The following is a 15,581-nucleotide window of genomic DNA, read 5'->3' on the forward strand; positions in this document are numbered from 1 at the left end:
CTAACTAAATAACTAGTGTTCCAGATATGATACCTAGACAAGTGTCACATCCTTAAAGCTGACAATCATGAATTCATTTTGCGCTTGCGTAGTTCGCGACGTTCGAGAACCACAAATGTTAAAACTGTACTGACGCCAAATTTCATATTTCGTGTACAAGAGGAGACTAGAAAGGCTGTGTCTATTCCTAGCCGAATGAATGACGTTTGAAATTACTTCCACGTATCTGTAGCCCATCTGTGTGCGATCACGCCCCTATACGCGACATCGATTGAGACGTTTTACCAAGTCAAAAGCTCGCAGGGCAGGAAGTAAGAAGAACAATGCGTTCACAGTGCTACGGCGTGTTGCATTGTTTAGTGGTTGGGTTTGGCAACAGGGAGAAACATTCCCTACCGGTCCGAAGTCATACGAGCTCCACCGATTCCTTCGCTCCCAGAAAAGGGGTCGAGTTACAGGCCCTATTGTGCGTATAGTACAGTCTGAATGTTTGAATGCTACCAGTTATTACCGGTAGAGTAGAAAAATCGCTACCTCCCATCCAAGAAACGGATAGTATTAAACTATGCGATTAACAAATCTGAATTTCTTGCAATAGCCTTCCGTCCCTGTTAGGAATATTGTTTACTGTCGATAGTTTTTATGTCTTCGGATTGTTGTTTTATCAATTTCGAGACGTCTTAAGAGCGGATTGCTATTTTATCAATTTCGAGACGTCTTAAGAGAGAGAGGTCATCTTACTAGCCTCTCGAGACATAAGACAGTTTTAAATACGTCCTCACCTTTGAGGCTTTTGATGATAGCCAACATGTGTTTTGATTTCTCGGGGTGATAGACTGAAGTAGTATGATTTCGGCTGTTCACCCTACTTGTTGATCCTATTTTTCTGCACACTGTTTCGGCGTCTGACATTGTCTTTATATGTTGCAACTTCGTTACGCGTACTGGAGTCCAACGCAGCTCGCAGCATCTGAAGACGACGACTCGGCCCTCGAGATATTGTACATAAAAATAAAATCAACAATTCGGCTGAAGCGATCTGTCAGGTTTTCTCGCTACTATTGATTAATGACATTCTTCCGGGTGTTATGCCGAGGTGGCGCTACCATTTTGTGCACAGGATTTCGACGACCTACCCACCCGCCTTGTTCACGTACGCGAGGTGTGCCGTTGGTTACTCGCTGTCTGGACTAATCTCTCGCCGAAATATATGGCAGAGTTCGATTCCTGGCGCCTACTACGCCCTTTTATCTCTTTTTCAGAGCTCGCACTGATGTTCCGTGAAATACAAATTGTATCAGCGGTTACCTACTATGTTTGACGTGGTGGCCGGCGAGATTTTAACAAATTAAGTGCCGGACCCCCAGGCGTTATGTAAATTCAAACCTCCGTCCCTGCTTGTGAAGAGTTCCGACATCTTTACTTCGACAGTCTCCTTAATTATACTGGCCCAGAAATTTGGCTTTTGCACGATGATACAGATCTCATTGTATTTTATTTCATTGTTGTATTCCAGGGAGTGCTCGGCGGCAGCTGATTTTCTTGGTTGTTGTAGTCTGGTCGCTGACGTCCCATGCGTCTCTCCTCGACTGTTCTGATGTTCTGCCACATTCGGATGGAATGCGATACACGCGGGTCTTTCGGAGACAATGAATACTTTTGCCTTAGTCCGAGACATGGTGATACAATGAAGGGAGATGGCGCTACAGATTTAGGCTGCACGTTCCTTTGACGTCGTTGCCGCCACGTGAGATACTCCAAAACATTAGCAGACTACTGTTTACGATTCTTTTTTGTTCTTAATTTCTCTCGTGTACACACAACAGTTGCATGAAATAGTAAATGTTACAGCGCTTTCGTGAATAACATCGTGTCTGGAAGGCATTTTCAGACGTTTTATGGTCTGACATGCATATTGATCTAGTAGCTTTCGTAATTCAGCATTTTCCTAAATACGGACCGAGGAAGCTGAGATTTGGCCTACGTCTTCTCGAAAACAATAAGAACATATTTTACTCTTTTTGGCTGATTTCCAATATTTCCTTCCCACGGTATTGACCGAGAATGGTTTTAGAGTTGGGTTGGCAGGAAATGTAAAGTCAAATGACGAAAATAAAAGCACTACGGTAAAATTAAACAGCGCAAGCAAAATTCATGTACGTAAGAAAAACATTGGTGAAACAATTCCATTTACACATGAAATGTGATTCCGTACCACTTTAGATAATAATCAAAATCATTGGTTAGTACGTAAATTGCACAAGCTGGCATTCTTTATCAAAAGGCTTCCAACGGAGGACAATTTTTGCTGCAGCTGACAGGCGGACGTCGACTTCAGGTTCGTGACGTTGTGATAAGTCTCGGCAAGGCCCACGAGAAAGACAGGCCGCGGCGCGTACGTCATAGCACGTGACACTACAGGTCTTACGAGCTGCGCGACCGTCTCCAGCAGAAAGCGATTCACTATTTGAGACCAGTTTAATACTTCGTAGCTGCACGTTAAGAGAGAAACAGGCTCTCCGTAACATGTGACAAATATAAGGTCTCGACTGGGTGCCATTTCTTTGATATAGTGATTCCCTGCCTGGCCCCGGACGAATCGTGGTGTATGTCGGATAGAGCGACTAGTGCGACGCCGTAAGTTCGCTGCTGGAGTCCCCTATTTCCCAGGGGCTCGACGGCCCGCACTCGTGAGTGAGGAACGAAAGAGCATAAAAGGGCATAATGGCCGGCGGGAATCGAAAGCGGCTATAAACAGCGATGTGAGACCAATAGATCAATCTGGTTGCAAACCAAGCAGCGAGTACACAAAACAGCAGAAGTGGCAGCACAGAAGGAAGCTGGGTCGGTTGTTGAAATACTGTACAGGAAATTGGAACAACAGCTCGGCAGAACAGCCGGAAGTAGACTATTAACTCGGCGGAACACCTGAAAGCGTTGCTGAAGGAACTCGCGGCTAGCGACTGCCTCGCGCGTAATTTTGGGCAGGAAGCAGGCAGCCTGGGCCACGGAAGAGAGGCTGCCCAGCTTGGTCTGAAGTAGGCCACCGGGTGCCTGCCTGCTGGTGAGGCCGCCCGCTATACACGCAGACAGCTGGGCGCCGCGTCATACGTGCGCCCTCTCACCGCCGCTCCTGGCTGCCACGGGCACCACATGTCTTCAACTCCACTGTACAGAGGTGTTACAAGGTATTCGGCAATTTCATAAGGCTATATACCCACCACCACTGTACACGATCTCACGTTAACCTGAAAGAGAGAAGATATAAGTTTCTACACTAATCGTGGATCCACTAGATGTGAGTCTCATATGTACTACGACAGACAGACGAAGTGCAGCAACAAGACGTGGCATGGACTCAAAAAGACGATGCAAGTCCCCGGCAGAAATATTGAGCCATGCTTCCTCTATAGCCGTCCATAATTGGGAAAGTGTTGCCGGTGCAGGAGTTTGTGCACGAACTGACCTCTCGATTATGTCCCAAAATGTTCTATGGGTGGCCAAATCATTCACTCGAATTGTCCAGAATATTCTTCAAACCAATCTCGTACAACTGTGGGCCGGTGACATGGCGCATTGTCATCCATAAAAATTCCATGGTTTCTTGGGAACGTGAAGCCCATGAATGGCTGCAAATCGTCTCCAAGTAGCCGAAGTTAACCATTTCCAGTCAATAATCGGTTCAGCTGGACCCAGTCAATTTCATATTAACACAGCCCTCACCATTATGGAGCCACCATCAGCTTACATAGTGCCTTTTTGACAGTGTGGGTCCATGGCTTCGTGGGATCTGCGATACATTCGAACTCTACCATCAGCTCCTTAAATGGACCAATCTTTCAGTCGATATACGAGTGACAGTAATCGTAAAGTTTTGATTATAACCTCGAAAAAATAGTTACTTAATGAATTTTTTGTTTCAAGTTATATGTCTGCAGATCTGTGGTCTACACTAAATCCCCGCACCACAGTACTGTAGAACGCCGCTAAGGGAACCAGGGTTGCACAGACGGCTGATGAATCGTTTACGGCGTTACAGAGGAGATGTAGCTGCGTCGGATCGCGGAAGTTTTTCTACGTTCACATGGAGTCAGTTTCGCCTCAGACTTCATAAATTTCAAGCAAACAGCATGTTTAGTGCGCTACATAAGGCTTTCTCTGTATTTGTATTTCTGCGGCTCTCTAGGTTCGCGTCCAATATTGTCGCTCCGTCGAAAAATTGCGACATCATCCGAAAGCCTCAGCAACATACGAACGTTTCACTCCACTTGCGGTTAGCAAAGTGAGACATTTTTTTGTATCTGTCTTTAATATACCGCAACGACTTTGCAGTTACCTGTAATCGCAACTTCTTGCCTTGTAGTAAGATGTTATCCCATTGTTACTCCTTCCACGGAATTTGCAACATATATTTCGTGATGTAGGAAGTAATGGTAAGCAGTTGGCGGTAAGGCCTCTAGTCTCCCTGAGGTACTCTCGTCTTGTGTTACGTACGACCATCACCGTATTTAACGTATCTTAGCATAAGTAAAATATGGGAGGCGTCAAAATTTGAGCTACAGATAACAATTCTATCGAGCAGGTATTTCTTTGTGTTGTGGTCAACGCGACAGAATGTCAATCCTAAGGGCCCGGGTTCGATTCCCCGCTGGGTCGGAGATTTTCTCCGCTCAGATACTGGGTGTTGTGTTGTCCTAATCATCATCATTTCATCTCCATCGAACCGCAAGTCGCCGAAGTGGCGTCAAATCGAAAGACGTGCACTCGGCGAACGGTCTACCCGACAGGAGGCCTTAGTCAAACGACATTTATTATTTATCATCACCATGTCGGAATATAAAATCGCTGACGCACGTGTCAGCGACCTGACGTTTCGTCTATAAATTCCAGAGGCAATCTTCGGAAGCTTTATGACGATGTCTTCAGCATCACGAGACGAAATATTAGGCAAAGACTTCGGCCTAATGCCCGCATCTCGTGGTCGTGCGGTAGCGTTCTCGCTTCCCACGCCCGGGTTCGATTCCCGGCCGGGTCAGGGATTTTCTCTGCCTCGTGATGTCCTTAGGTTAGTTATGTTTAAGTAATTCTAAGTTCTAGGGGACTTATGACCACAGCAGTTGAGTCCCATAGTGCTCAGAGCCATTTAAACCATTTTTTTGAACTTCGGCCTAATGTCCACACAACTAAAATCATAAACGAAGTAAATACCGGCCGTGAAATGAATTGTATGCCTCGAAACTATTTTTCAGAGCTCGTGTGACGCCTTGAAAAATCGTATATATGGCACTCAGCAACAGTTAAGTTCATGTATTTTTTTTTTTTTTTTTTTTTTTTACTTTATATACACCTTTATCCACGAACCTACTACGGTGTCATAGCAGGCGGAGAGGTGATACTCCGACGTGGCGCGTCCCAGGTGGCGGATAGGGGGGTCCTCACCGGTTTACCGGCGGACTTGAGCGAAATAAAATAGCTCTCGCGGACCAAACACTAAACAACCTCTACGGCTAACAACCGCAGTTGTAACTCGGAGCTTGCTCCATACAAGGTTGACTACCTTTGAAAGTCAAACATGGAAGGAAATCTTTCAAGGAATAATCCACCGCTTGGCAATAACCAAGGAAGACTGCACTCGGATACGGTGGGCAGTCACCTGAAAGATAACTTGGATGAGTCGGAGCATCTGAAAATACCCAAAACGGACAGACGACCAAAACTCAAGACAAGACAAATAAACTACATTGCGACACACAATATAAATTCCCTCATACAACCAGGCAAACTCAAAATTCTGACGGATGAAATGGATCGCAAGGGGATTCTCATAACCGGACTTCAAGAAATGAGAAATACTGATCAGGAGCCGATAGAATCACAAGGATATAGGATTTATAAGGGAATACCAGGAAAAAGAGTCATGAAACAGTGTCCACAATTTGGAACAGGATTCGTGGTGAGTCTGAAAATAATAGAGTCCATAATAGAATTTAAAGCACAATCTCCCAGGCTCTCAACATTAACTCTAAAAGCTGCAAATAAAATGTACACAATAATAAATGCCCATGCCCCGACAAATGATAAAAATAATAAAAAAGAACACAGAGAAGAGGTAGAAAAATTTTGGGAGCTCTTAGATCAAACGACGAATAACATTAATAAAAATCACATCAAAATTTTAATTGGAGACTTCAATGCCCAGTTAGGAAGGGAAAAGAGATATAGAGACATAATAGGGAAATGGACAGCACAAAGAAGAACAAACAAAAATGGCATAAGACTAGTGGAATTTTGCAGAAACCATGACATGATCTCAAAGTCGACGTATTTTAAGAGAAGACCAAGTAAACTTAAAACTTGGAAACATCCAGACTGGAAAAAAGGAGAATGGCAACTGGACCATGTCTGCATGGATAAGAATTACCACAAGGAAATTTACAATGTGAAAGTACTGAGAGGGACAGATACCGGATCAGATCATTACATGATAAAAATTAAAATTAAATTAACCCCATTAGCAAAGAAAAAATCCCACCAGAAGAAGAAGAGAACCTATGACCCTCATAAACTGATACAAAATGAGGATTATGAAGCACAAACCAGGGATATAAAAATAACAGATGATCTGGAAGAAATAATTCCCAAATTGAAACAAATAGCTGAACAAGTTGCCCCTATAAATCCAAGGAAAAAACACCAGTGGTGGAACGATGAATGTGATGAAGCAGTGTTGGATCGACACCAAGCCTGGTTAAGGCATCAAAATGAAAAAACAGAAAAATCATATTTGGAACTCACAAAACAAAGGAAGACAACACAAAAAATAATAAGGAGAGTTAAACGTCAGTACCAAAAAGATATACTTCTAATGATAGAAACAAATAGTGAAAAAACAAACTCAAGAGACTATTACAAAATATTTGGCAGACAATTACAAAGATATGATCCTCCAACATTAATGTTAAAAGATAAAGATAATAGCCTAGCCCATAGCAATAGTAAAAATACAGAAATTCTAGCAGAAACATTTAACAAGTTACTAAATTGTGAAGATCCCCCAGAACTTCTTCAGATAAACACAGAAACCCCAATTAAAACACCAGCAGAAAATATAAATCCACCTACAATTAATGAGGTCTACAGAGCTTTGAAAGAACTCAAAAACTACAAAGCAAGTGGAGAAGATCAAACGTTTGCTGAACTTTGGAAATATGCAGCAGAACCAGTAAAGATAGCATTACACAAATGCATAGTAAAAATCTGGAATGAAGAGAAATTACCAGAAAATTGGACTACTGCTATAATACATCCATTACATAAGAAAGGAGAAAAATCAAATCCAGACAACTATAGAGGAATTTCCCTTTTGGACTGCACGTATAAGATCATGTCAAGAATACTATACAACCGCTGTAAAGATCAACTAGAACTGGAACTGGGAGAATATCAAGGAGGATTTAGATCCTGGAGAAGCTGCCCAGAACAGATAATCACCCTAAAGTTAGTTATGGATGTCTACAAAAGAAGGCAAAAACAACTAGTCATAACCTTTGTAGATTTCAAAAAGGCGTATGATTGCATCCATAGATCTTCAATGATGAAAATATTAAGGAATTTTGGACTTCATCCTAAATTAATAAAAATGATACAGTTAACCTTAACAAACACCAAATCCAAAGTAAAATTTAGAGGAGAAATATCTGAACCATTTACGATTAAAACAGGGTTGAGACAGGGAGATTGTTTATCACCATTGCTATTCAATTGTGCTCTTGAATATGTAATGAGAGAATGGTACAAGGAAAATCCTATGAATATTAAAATTGGGACTAAGAAAGATAAAATAAACCTAAATTGCTTGGGATTTGCTGATGACCTAGCATTACTAGCTAATAATATTCAGGAAGCCACGAAACAAATAACAAGCTTACAAAATATAGCACAAAAATTAGGACTCCAAATATCATTTGAAAAGACTGAAATAATGGTAACGGATCCACTTGTAATAGATCACATCACAGTGAATAATAGGGAAATTAAAATAGTGAAACAATTTAAATACCTGGGTGAAATTATAACACATAAATTGGACGAGAAACCTGCATGGCGAGCAAGAACTAATAAAATGATAAAAGCTCAAAAACTAACGTGGTCTACGTACAATAAAAAATGTCTATCGATTAAAACAAAATTAAAACATTACAAGACGGTGGTTCAACCAGAGGTTACATACGGAAGTGAAACTCTTTTTAAAGTCACCCAGAAAAACAGAATTGACAAAATTTTAAAAGTAGAGAGAAGAATTGCTAGAACATGCGTAAATAAGAAATATCAAAAAGCTGGGCAATGGCGGATAGTTCCAAATGAAGTGGTATACAGAGAACTGGAGCCCATCACGGATACTATACGAAAGAAAAGGATCTCTTTTTGTGGTCACATTCTGAGGACACCAGAAACCAGATTATCAAGGAAAATTATTGAGAAACTCTGGAAGTTGAAACAACAAGGAGGATGGCTTAAGGAAATAAGAGAGGATATGGAAGAACTGGAAATAACCCTGGATGATTTGCAGAACAAAACGCCAAATTTAAAGAAGTTGAGGGACACAGAAATAAGATTTAAACCAAAAATTGACAAACGACATACAATGAAAAGGGTATTTACAGATGAGGAACGACGAAAAGCATCGGAACGAATGAAGAGATACTGGGCCACTCGGAAGGGGAAAATACCAAAGAAGAGGACCAGAAATGATTGACTGAAGTGGTCCAATGAGGCCGTAAAAGCAGAAGAAGAAGAAGAAGAAGATACACCTTTATCTAGACTGGCGGTGCGCAATGTTAAGAAATTAGTTGATGTGATAGCTGTGTCGCCTTTCTAAGAAAGAACTACTACAGTGTAGCAGAGGTCTTTCGTAATGCATCCTACAGTGTAAGTGGGCTCTTTTCTGGGAGCAAAGAAATCTGTAGAAATCGCATGACTTCGGGCCGATACGGAGTGTTTCCATCTGTTGCCGACATTAGCTACGTAACAATACAAAACGCCGTAGCGTTGTTGTAGCAGTGGTATGCCATGATTCCAGGGCCACCTCTCCCTTTACCCCCACCCCTTTCTCCCGGTGGCACACAATAAACTAGACGGCAATAACTTGCCTACGTTCATGGCGTCGGCCGCAAAAGGGCCAAGTAATATTGTGCTTCTGTTAGTAGTTTTTGACAGTTACTTCTGTGATTTGATTTGAATATGAATGTTCCCCTCCATGGTGGAACTTCGTATGAATGAATGAAAATGATTGACTGAATAACGATATACGCTTTACTAGCCTACTTTAAATAAAGTTTCGCAGGAAAGACGCTTGTTAGCTGCTACGCAGAGCTGACAGGTAACTCAGTTGTATCTTTTCGTGTGTTGCAGGAAGATGGGAGAGAAACGAGGCATGAAGGCGCTGGAGATGTGGTGCAAGCGCGTGACGGCGGGCTACCCAGGCGTCAGAATTGACAACATGACCACGTCCTGGCGGGACGGGCTCGCCTTCTGCGCGCTCATACACCACTTCCGGCCGGACCTCATGTGAGTACCGCTGTGACAGGAAGTCACTTCCGGCGTGACCCGCAGTCCCTGCCTGACAGCCGGCGCGCTGCTGTGCAATCTCTCTCTCTCTCTTACAAGTTACGCAAAGATCGTGAGTAGGTGACGCCGGCCTACGTGTTCGCTACGGTATTCCACTGCTTTCATGTTGATGCCTCGCAAACGTTTATGCATTCGTGGAAACTGCGAATGTTTGCGCGGGAAGGAGCATTCAATGCAAAACATTGCAAGACTCAAAACATACCTTCCAGTTAGTGTCAGGAAAGCACGAAACCTTTGCCACTTAGCAGCTGAATTGTTACAAATAATCTGCAGAATACATTTAAGTTTTGTGACATTGCCAGTCCCACACACTGATACTTTGAAATCTCACGAAGTGGTAATAAAAGAGGAACACAGGGTAGGTGGCATCAGATTTGAGTCCGATATTACCACAGTACTTTTGTTGACAGAAAACAATGGAAATTCAGTTCACTTCCGTTGTTCTGGAGAGGTCAACTGTGTATCTTAATAACAGTATGACAGTTGGTACTTAAATTTTGCAGCTTAATGTAGCAAGTAATGTTGGGGGGATCATTTGAGATCACACTGTGACGGAAGGCCACTGATAGACAGCCACTGACAGCCTAAAATCAGATGGAGGTTGCCAGGTGAGACGTAGGATCGCGAATCTAGGTAGACGTAAAATGTCCACAAACTAGTTTAACATTTGGTGCAGTGGATGCTGGGAGTGACTGTAAAGGCGTTTCCCATATGCAGTTACTCCCGTCAGACCACGCAGAGTGTCAGCTTTGTTTGTGTGTATAATACAATTCTCCAGAAGGCAGTGGAACTGCACAGGTCTACAGGAGATATCATTAGTGCTTATGTACAACCTACCTCTTGTTCAACATGTGACAACTGCATCTTACAAGACAACAGTCTGTGACATGAGAGGATTGATCCTGTGTGTGATAAATCTTCAACAGCAACAATTCAGAGCGTATAAATGGTCAGCTTGATACCCAGTGTGTTTGGAACGCTTGTCCTACTCCTTAGGTTCTTGCTGTGCAACATAGTAAGACTTAAATTTACTTTCTATGGATCTCATAGACTTGCATCATTAATAGCATCACAGTATTGCTGTTAGAGAATCTCACCCAGCGTACTGAAATGTGAAATATGAGAACGATGAGAGCATTTTGAACATTTTAAAAATATTCAAAGTTTGAAATGTGTTACCAGTTTTTTGTTTGCATGCAGCATCACATGTTTCTCATGTTGACTCAGTTTTATTACAACAGAGATAAAAAATTTTGAATTGTTACATTTGTATGTTTTCTTAAATTTTGCAGAAACCAGTGGATGTAAATGCTTAGTAAAGTTACTGTACACAGCAGTAAGTGTAGCAGCATGTCATCGTATCATCTCAAAGAACTTCGGCTATCTCATCAGGATTTGATCTGTCGTGCTGCTTCGATCCATGTTCCACAGCTTGCTCAGTTGTTTGGCATTGACTGTTGGGGTGCTCATGGTCTCTTGTAATTGTAACTGATGACATACCTGGCCAACAAACAGACTAGAAGTAGTTGTTAATACTCTAAAATCCTTAGTGATCCAGTTGGGCAATGTCTTTTTAAAATTTTGCCAAAGGAAGTGCCATTTGAACCTAAATCCTAAATCACTTAGGGCAGGACATCTTTAATGTTGAGGACACATGCAATTTGTACCAATGAGGGCATTGATGAAATCTGTGACTGCCCACACCATTTCATTTGACATTTACTTATCACAATACCCTAACTTGAATACTAAAATATGCCATGTTAAGTGTCAAAAATGCGGCCACAATTTTACTAAAATATAAATGAGGCTTGTCTCTACAGAATTGTCTGTATGTGAATCCAAAACATGAGGACTGTAATTAACCATTCAATATATGCTCTAACATGTACTTCAGACCACTGTTTTGGAACAAATTACTGTCAGTGTAGGATGCAGTAGAGCACTATTCGTGCAAACAATGTCAACACTTGATGCTGTATCTGAGGGGAGCAACCGTAAATGAGAAATGCCATCAGTCACCGTGCTGACTATCAGCTTAGTGTGGTGTGAATAGCATCACTGACAGTCTGCTATGTGTTTAGTGGGTGGATCAATCTTAGGGAAGCTAGTTTTCTTCTGCTGCCTATTCTCAATCTCTATTACTGACAAGACAGTCAAGAAAATTCAGTAACATGTCTTGTACTGTTCTCTTCAGTTCAGAATAAAACAACTGTGAACCTTAATTGTAGTAGTACAACAGCAAATGCACAATATTCTGCAAACACTTCTCCAATTTAAGATCACATAAGAAACCAATTGAAATGTAATTTCATGAACCTATCATACAATATTGACATCAAGCCCTAAATTGATTCTTTTGATCTAAGATTACTTGTTTATTTATATCACTAGTGTTCATATGTGGTATAAATTTCATGTTTTTGAATAGTGTCACAGTTTTTCTATCCAGGGCTGTAGTTTAAATGTAAAATATCAGAGGATTGGTGGGCTAATTGGCTACTGGGAAACCAACCTAGCTTGTAACAATAGGAAGTGAGCATCCAAGTAATGGCATTGTGAATATGCGGTGAATTGAGATTTTTGCTATGCATAAATGAGTTCATAATGATTTGATTACAACAATTGAGTGCTCTGAAAATGCATATTACTAGTTTCATTTCTCTTTTTAAAGAATTTCTTTGCAATCCTGTTGTCTTATTTTAATCAGGTTTCTGCTTAGTATATACAAGTGTAAAAAAAACGAATCACTAAAAATAAACTATCTTCTGTGGTTATGACAGTGACAAGATCATGTGTGTTCCTATTCCCCAATGTACTTCCTCCATAAATTACTTCATTATTTTATCAAATATAATGACTGAAATGGTTTCCCATCCTTCGGTATCTGAGCTAATGCTCTTTCTCTAATGACCTCCCTGTCTGTGAGGAATTATGGCTGTCTTCAGCCATTTTCCATTTAAATAACTGTTTCTGATCGAGAATTTTACTCAGCCAGAGCTAAACTGATACCACCAGGATAGATGTTTGTTGTTGAATTGAGAACTGTAATTTCCATCTGTAGTGTCATTGTTTTCTGTCTAAGGCAACTCCATCATCACTTAAATTAATGAAATAAGTTGCCTGCCATTCTGTACAGTGTAAAGAGTCTTAGTTTACTTGATTGCATGAATATAGGTACTTTGTTTAACATTTCTTAATTTTCACAACTAACAACATACCCAGTCTCGGCATCCATACTCTCGGGACACTGGCTTTCAGAGGAACTATAATTATGATTAAACTTTGTAGGTACATTTGATTTTGCAATTGTGATTTAGGCATTGATTGGCATTGAATTATACTCACCTTTAGAGCAGTCTCATCAAGGTATCGTGTTTTTGTCAGTGGTCATTGGCATAACCCCTAAAATGTGGATTTAGTGCTACAAACTGCTATTTTAGAGTTCAAAATATGCATGAAACATGATGCAGGAATATATGTAGTGCAAGCTACAGTTTCTTTGATTTGTAGGTAATGGAGGCATTTAGACACTATATTCCACCTCTTTAGTGTTAGCATTAATATGGTTTTCTATATTGTAACTGCAAGGTTCTCTCTTTCCTTTTTCATCGTGAACTTGTCCTTAGTAGAGTAAAGGCTGTGATCTTGTTTTGTGGCAGTGTAGAGTTGGATACATGCACATTTTCGGAATTTCCCCATCATGAACATGTAAAATAGCACCTTTTTCTACTTATTTGGGAGCATAAGTTAGCTTTAAACCACCTTGGAGTTTTTCTTTATTGATTGATTATTATAAATAACTTAGCCTCATTGTAATAATTATTTTCAGTGGAAGTGATGTAGTCTTTAGAATGTAATAATTCAGATTCTCAGTTTAAATGAGCTGCCTCGTGCAAACATAAATTTCACTACTTGTAATTGTTATTCATACTTGGAAGGGGATACATGTTGGAACTAATAACCTTTACATCTGATATCGAAGTTGCAGTCTTACATAAAAGGACAAACCACTACCAAGCGATCACAATTACCCATTTACTGACTTAATGTATTGTTTGCTTTTTGTTGCAGTGATTTTAACAGCCTCAATAAAGATGACATATACCATAACAATGAGCTGGCATTCCGCACAGCTGAACTTCATCTTGGTATTCCAGCTCTACTTGATGCTGAAGACATGGTGGAATATGAAGTACCTGACAGATTGTCAATTTTGACTTATTTGTCTCAGTTCTACCAGGCATTCGCAGGGAGCCAGCAAAGTGAGCACTTTTCATGGATAACTGTCAAAGCAAAAATATTTTATTAGCTATTTGAAGACATCTCTTTTGCAAAGTAAATCATGTCTCACTGACACGTATAATTTTAAATAAAAGAATATTGAATTCCTGGAAATTGTAATCTTTAAATCGATGACTTCAGAATAAAACATCTTTTCAGATTTAATGTTCTGTGGTTAACAGTATTTGCTTAAAAACTGAACCTGCTTCTAGTGATATGTTTTATTTGTGTGCAGATTCTCCTTTGGGGCGGTCTGTTAACAAAAGGCCATTAAGTACACCAGAAAAAGTGGTGGTTGCTGAAAGTCCACCTTCAAAGGTAAGTGAATTTCTTTCTATGTTATAGCTGAATTTAAAATCAAGACTGGAAATTTAGTTTCAAGAAGTGTGAACAGTACACGAAATTAATAAGAGTAAGTTCATCACTAGGTACCCTCCTGTTCTCCATTGTTGTCGTAAACATTTAAACTTTTTAAAATATTCGACAACTGTATTTACACCTACCTTGACTCTTTTACACCTCATAATTTCCAGATTTTAATTAAGATAAAACATTTGTGCCAGAAATATAAAAAGCAATGTAAATTAGTAATTATAACCATTACAAGATTCATATACATCTGGAAGTTGTACAAATTAGCATGCAAGGCAAGGTACATTACTCCAAGATAATATGCAGGATGGTGTGTTGTGTTCAGTGGAATTTCTGGCACAGAAAATCTTGTGAAATGTTAAGTAAAGACAGAAAGTTAGAGACCTGTGCAAAGTCCCATTATCTATACATTATGACATTTGTCATTATTGCTCCTGTTGTCTTACATGTGAGAAACAACACAGTCAGGGATCTTGGCAGATACAGTATTAAAACAGTGATCATAGCAGAACCTATAATTTAAAGCAGAATTGAAACCATGCCACAAGTTGACATTTTTCACCTACAGGAACCATGCGGGAGTCACAAAACCAAATGATTGACACTCTATAGATTTAACACAAAAACCAACTAACACTGAAGTATGAACAGGAACAGCAACACCACCACCACCTGAAAATCAAATGACCCTAATCTGTGCTGTTGTATATTTGATTATCATTTCTTTCTATTTCCAGTCTTGATTTATGTGTTTTATCATCTTACATTTTAAGAATGATTTAGAAAATGTTAGTTATAATGAGAGTATTTTATGTTTATTGTGACTGCTTTAGATAGCTCATTCCTATTTTTATATAATATAGTTTTCTCCATTAGTTCTGCATGCATGAGGAAATGCTACTAATACACTTAAACATGTTGCATGTTGTGTGCTTGGTAAAAGTTATTTCTCCCATAGGATTGCTCCATTGGGCATAGTAGGCCTATTTGTGCTATGTTGTGCATGCGTGGAATTTCTATATGCAGCTTGAAAGGGGATGTCCTAGGTTAAACAGGTCCAGGAACATATAATTTCAAAAAAAGTAAATTTCTTAATTTTATTTCATTATTTTTGTTATTTGTTCTTTAATTATTTATTGTTTGAAAACTGCTACATATCTCTAAAAACAAAGATGATGTGACTTACCAAACGAAAGTGCTGGCAGGTCGATAGACACACAAACATACACACACAATTCAAGCTTTCGCAACAAACTGTTGCCTCATCAGGAAAGAGGGAAGGAGAGGGAAAGACGAAA

The 15,581-nt window shown here is 40.1% G+C and overlaps 1 protein-coding gene across 2 annotated transcripts in view; it reads left to right on the plus strand.

Moving 5' to 3' along the window:
- Positions 1-15,581, plus strand: part of LOC126263702 (MICAL-like protein 1) — a 65,571-nt gene that overhangs the window by 14,028 nt on the left and 35,962 nt on the right. Inside the window, exons 2-4 of one of the 2 annotated variants that reach the window (XM_049960846.1) lie at positions 9,412-9,567; positions 13,702-13,892; positions 14,147-14,229. In XM_049960846.1, coding sequence (XP_049816803.1) covers positions 9,416-9,567; positions 13,702-13,892; positions 14,147-14,229 — 426 coding nt within the window. In that variant the 5' untranslated portion in view covers positions 9,412-9,415. Of the gene's footprint in view, positions 1-9,411; positions 9,568-9,732; positions 9,986-13,701; positions 13,893-14,146; positions 14,230-15,581 lie in introns of those variants that run through there. The other variant, XM_049960854.1, reaches the window with a different exon arrangement.

Source organism: Schistocerca nitens, chromosome 1, assembly GCF_023898315.1.
Source record: "Schistocerca nitens isolate TAMUIC-IGC-003100 chromosome 1, iqSchNite1.1, whole genome shotgun sequence".
Taxonomy (NCBI): domain Eukaryota; kingdom Metazoa; phylum Arthropoda; class Insecta; order Orthoptera; family Acrididae; genus Schistocerca; species Schistocerca nitens.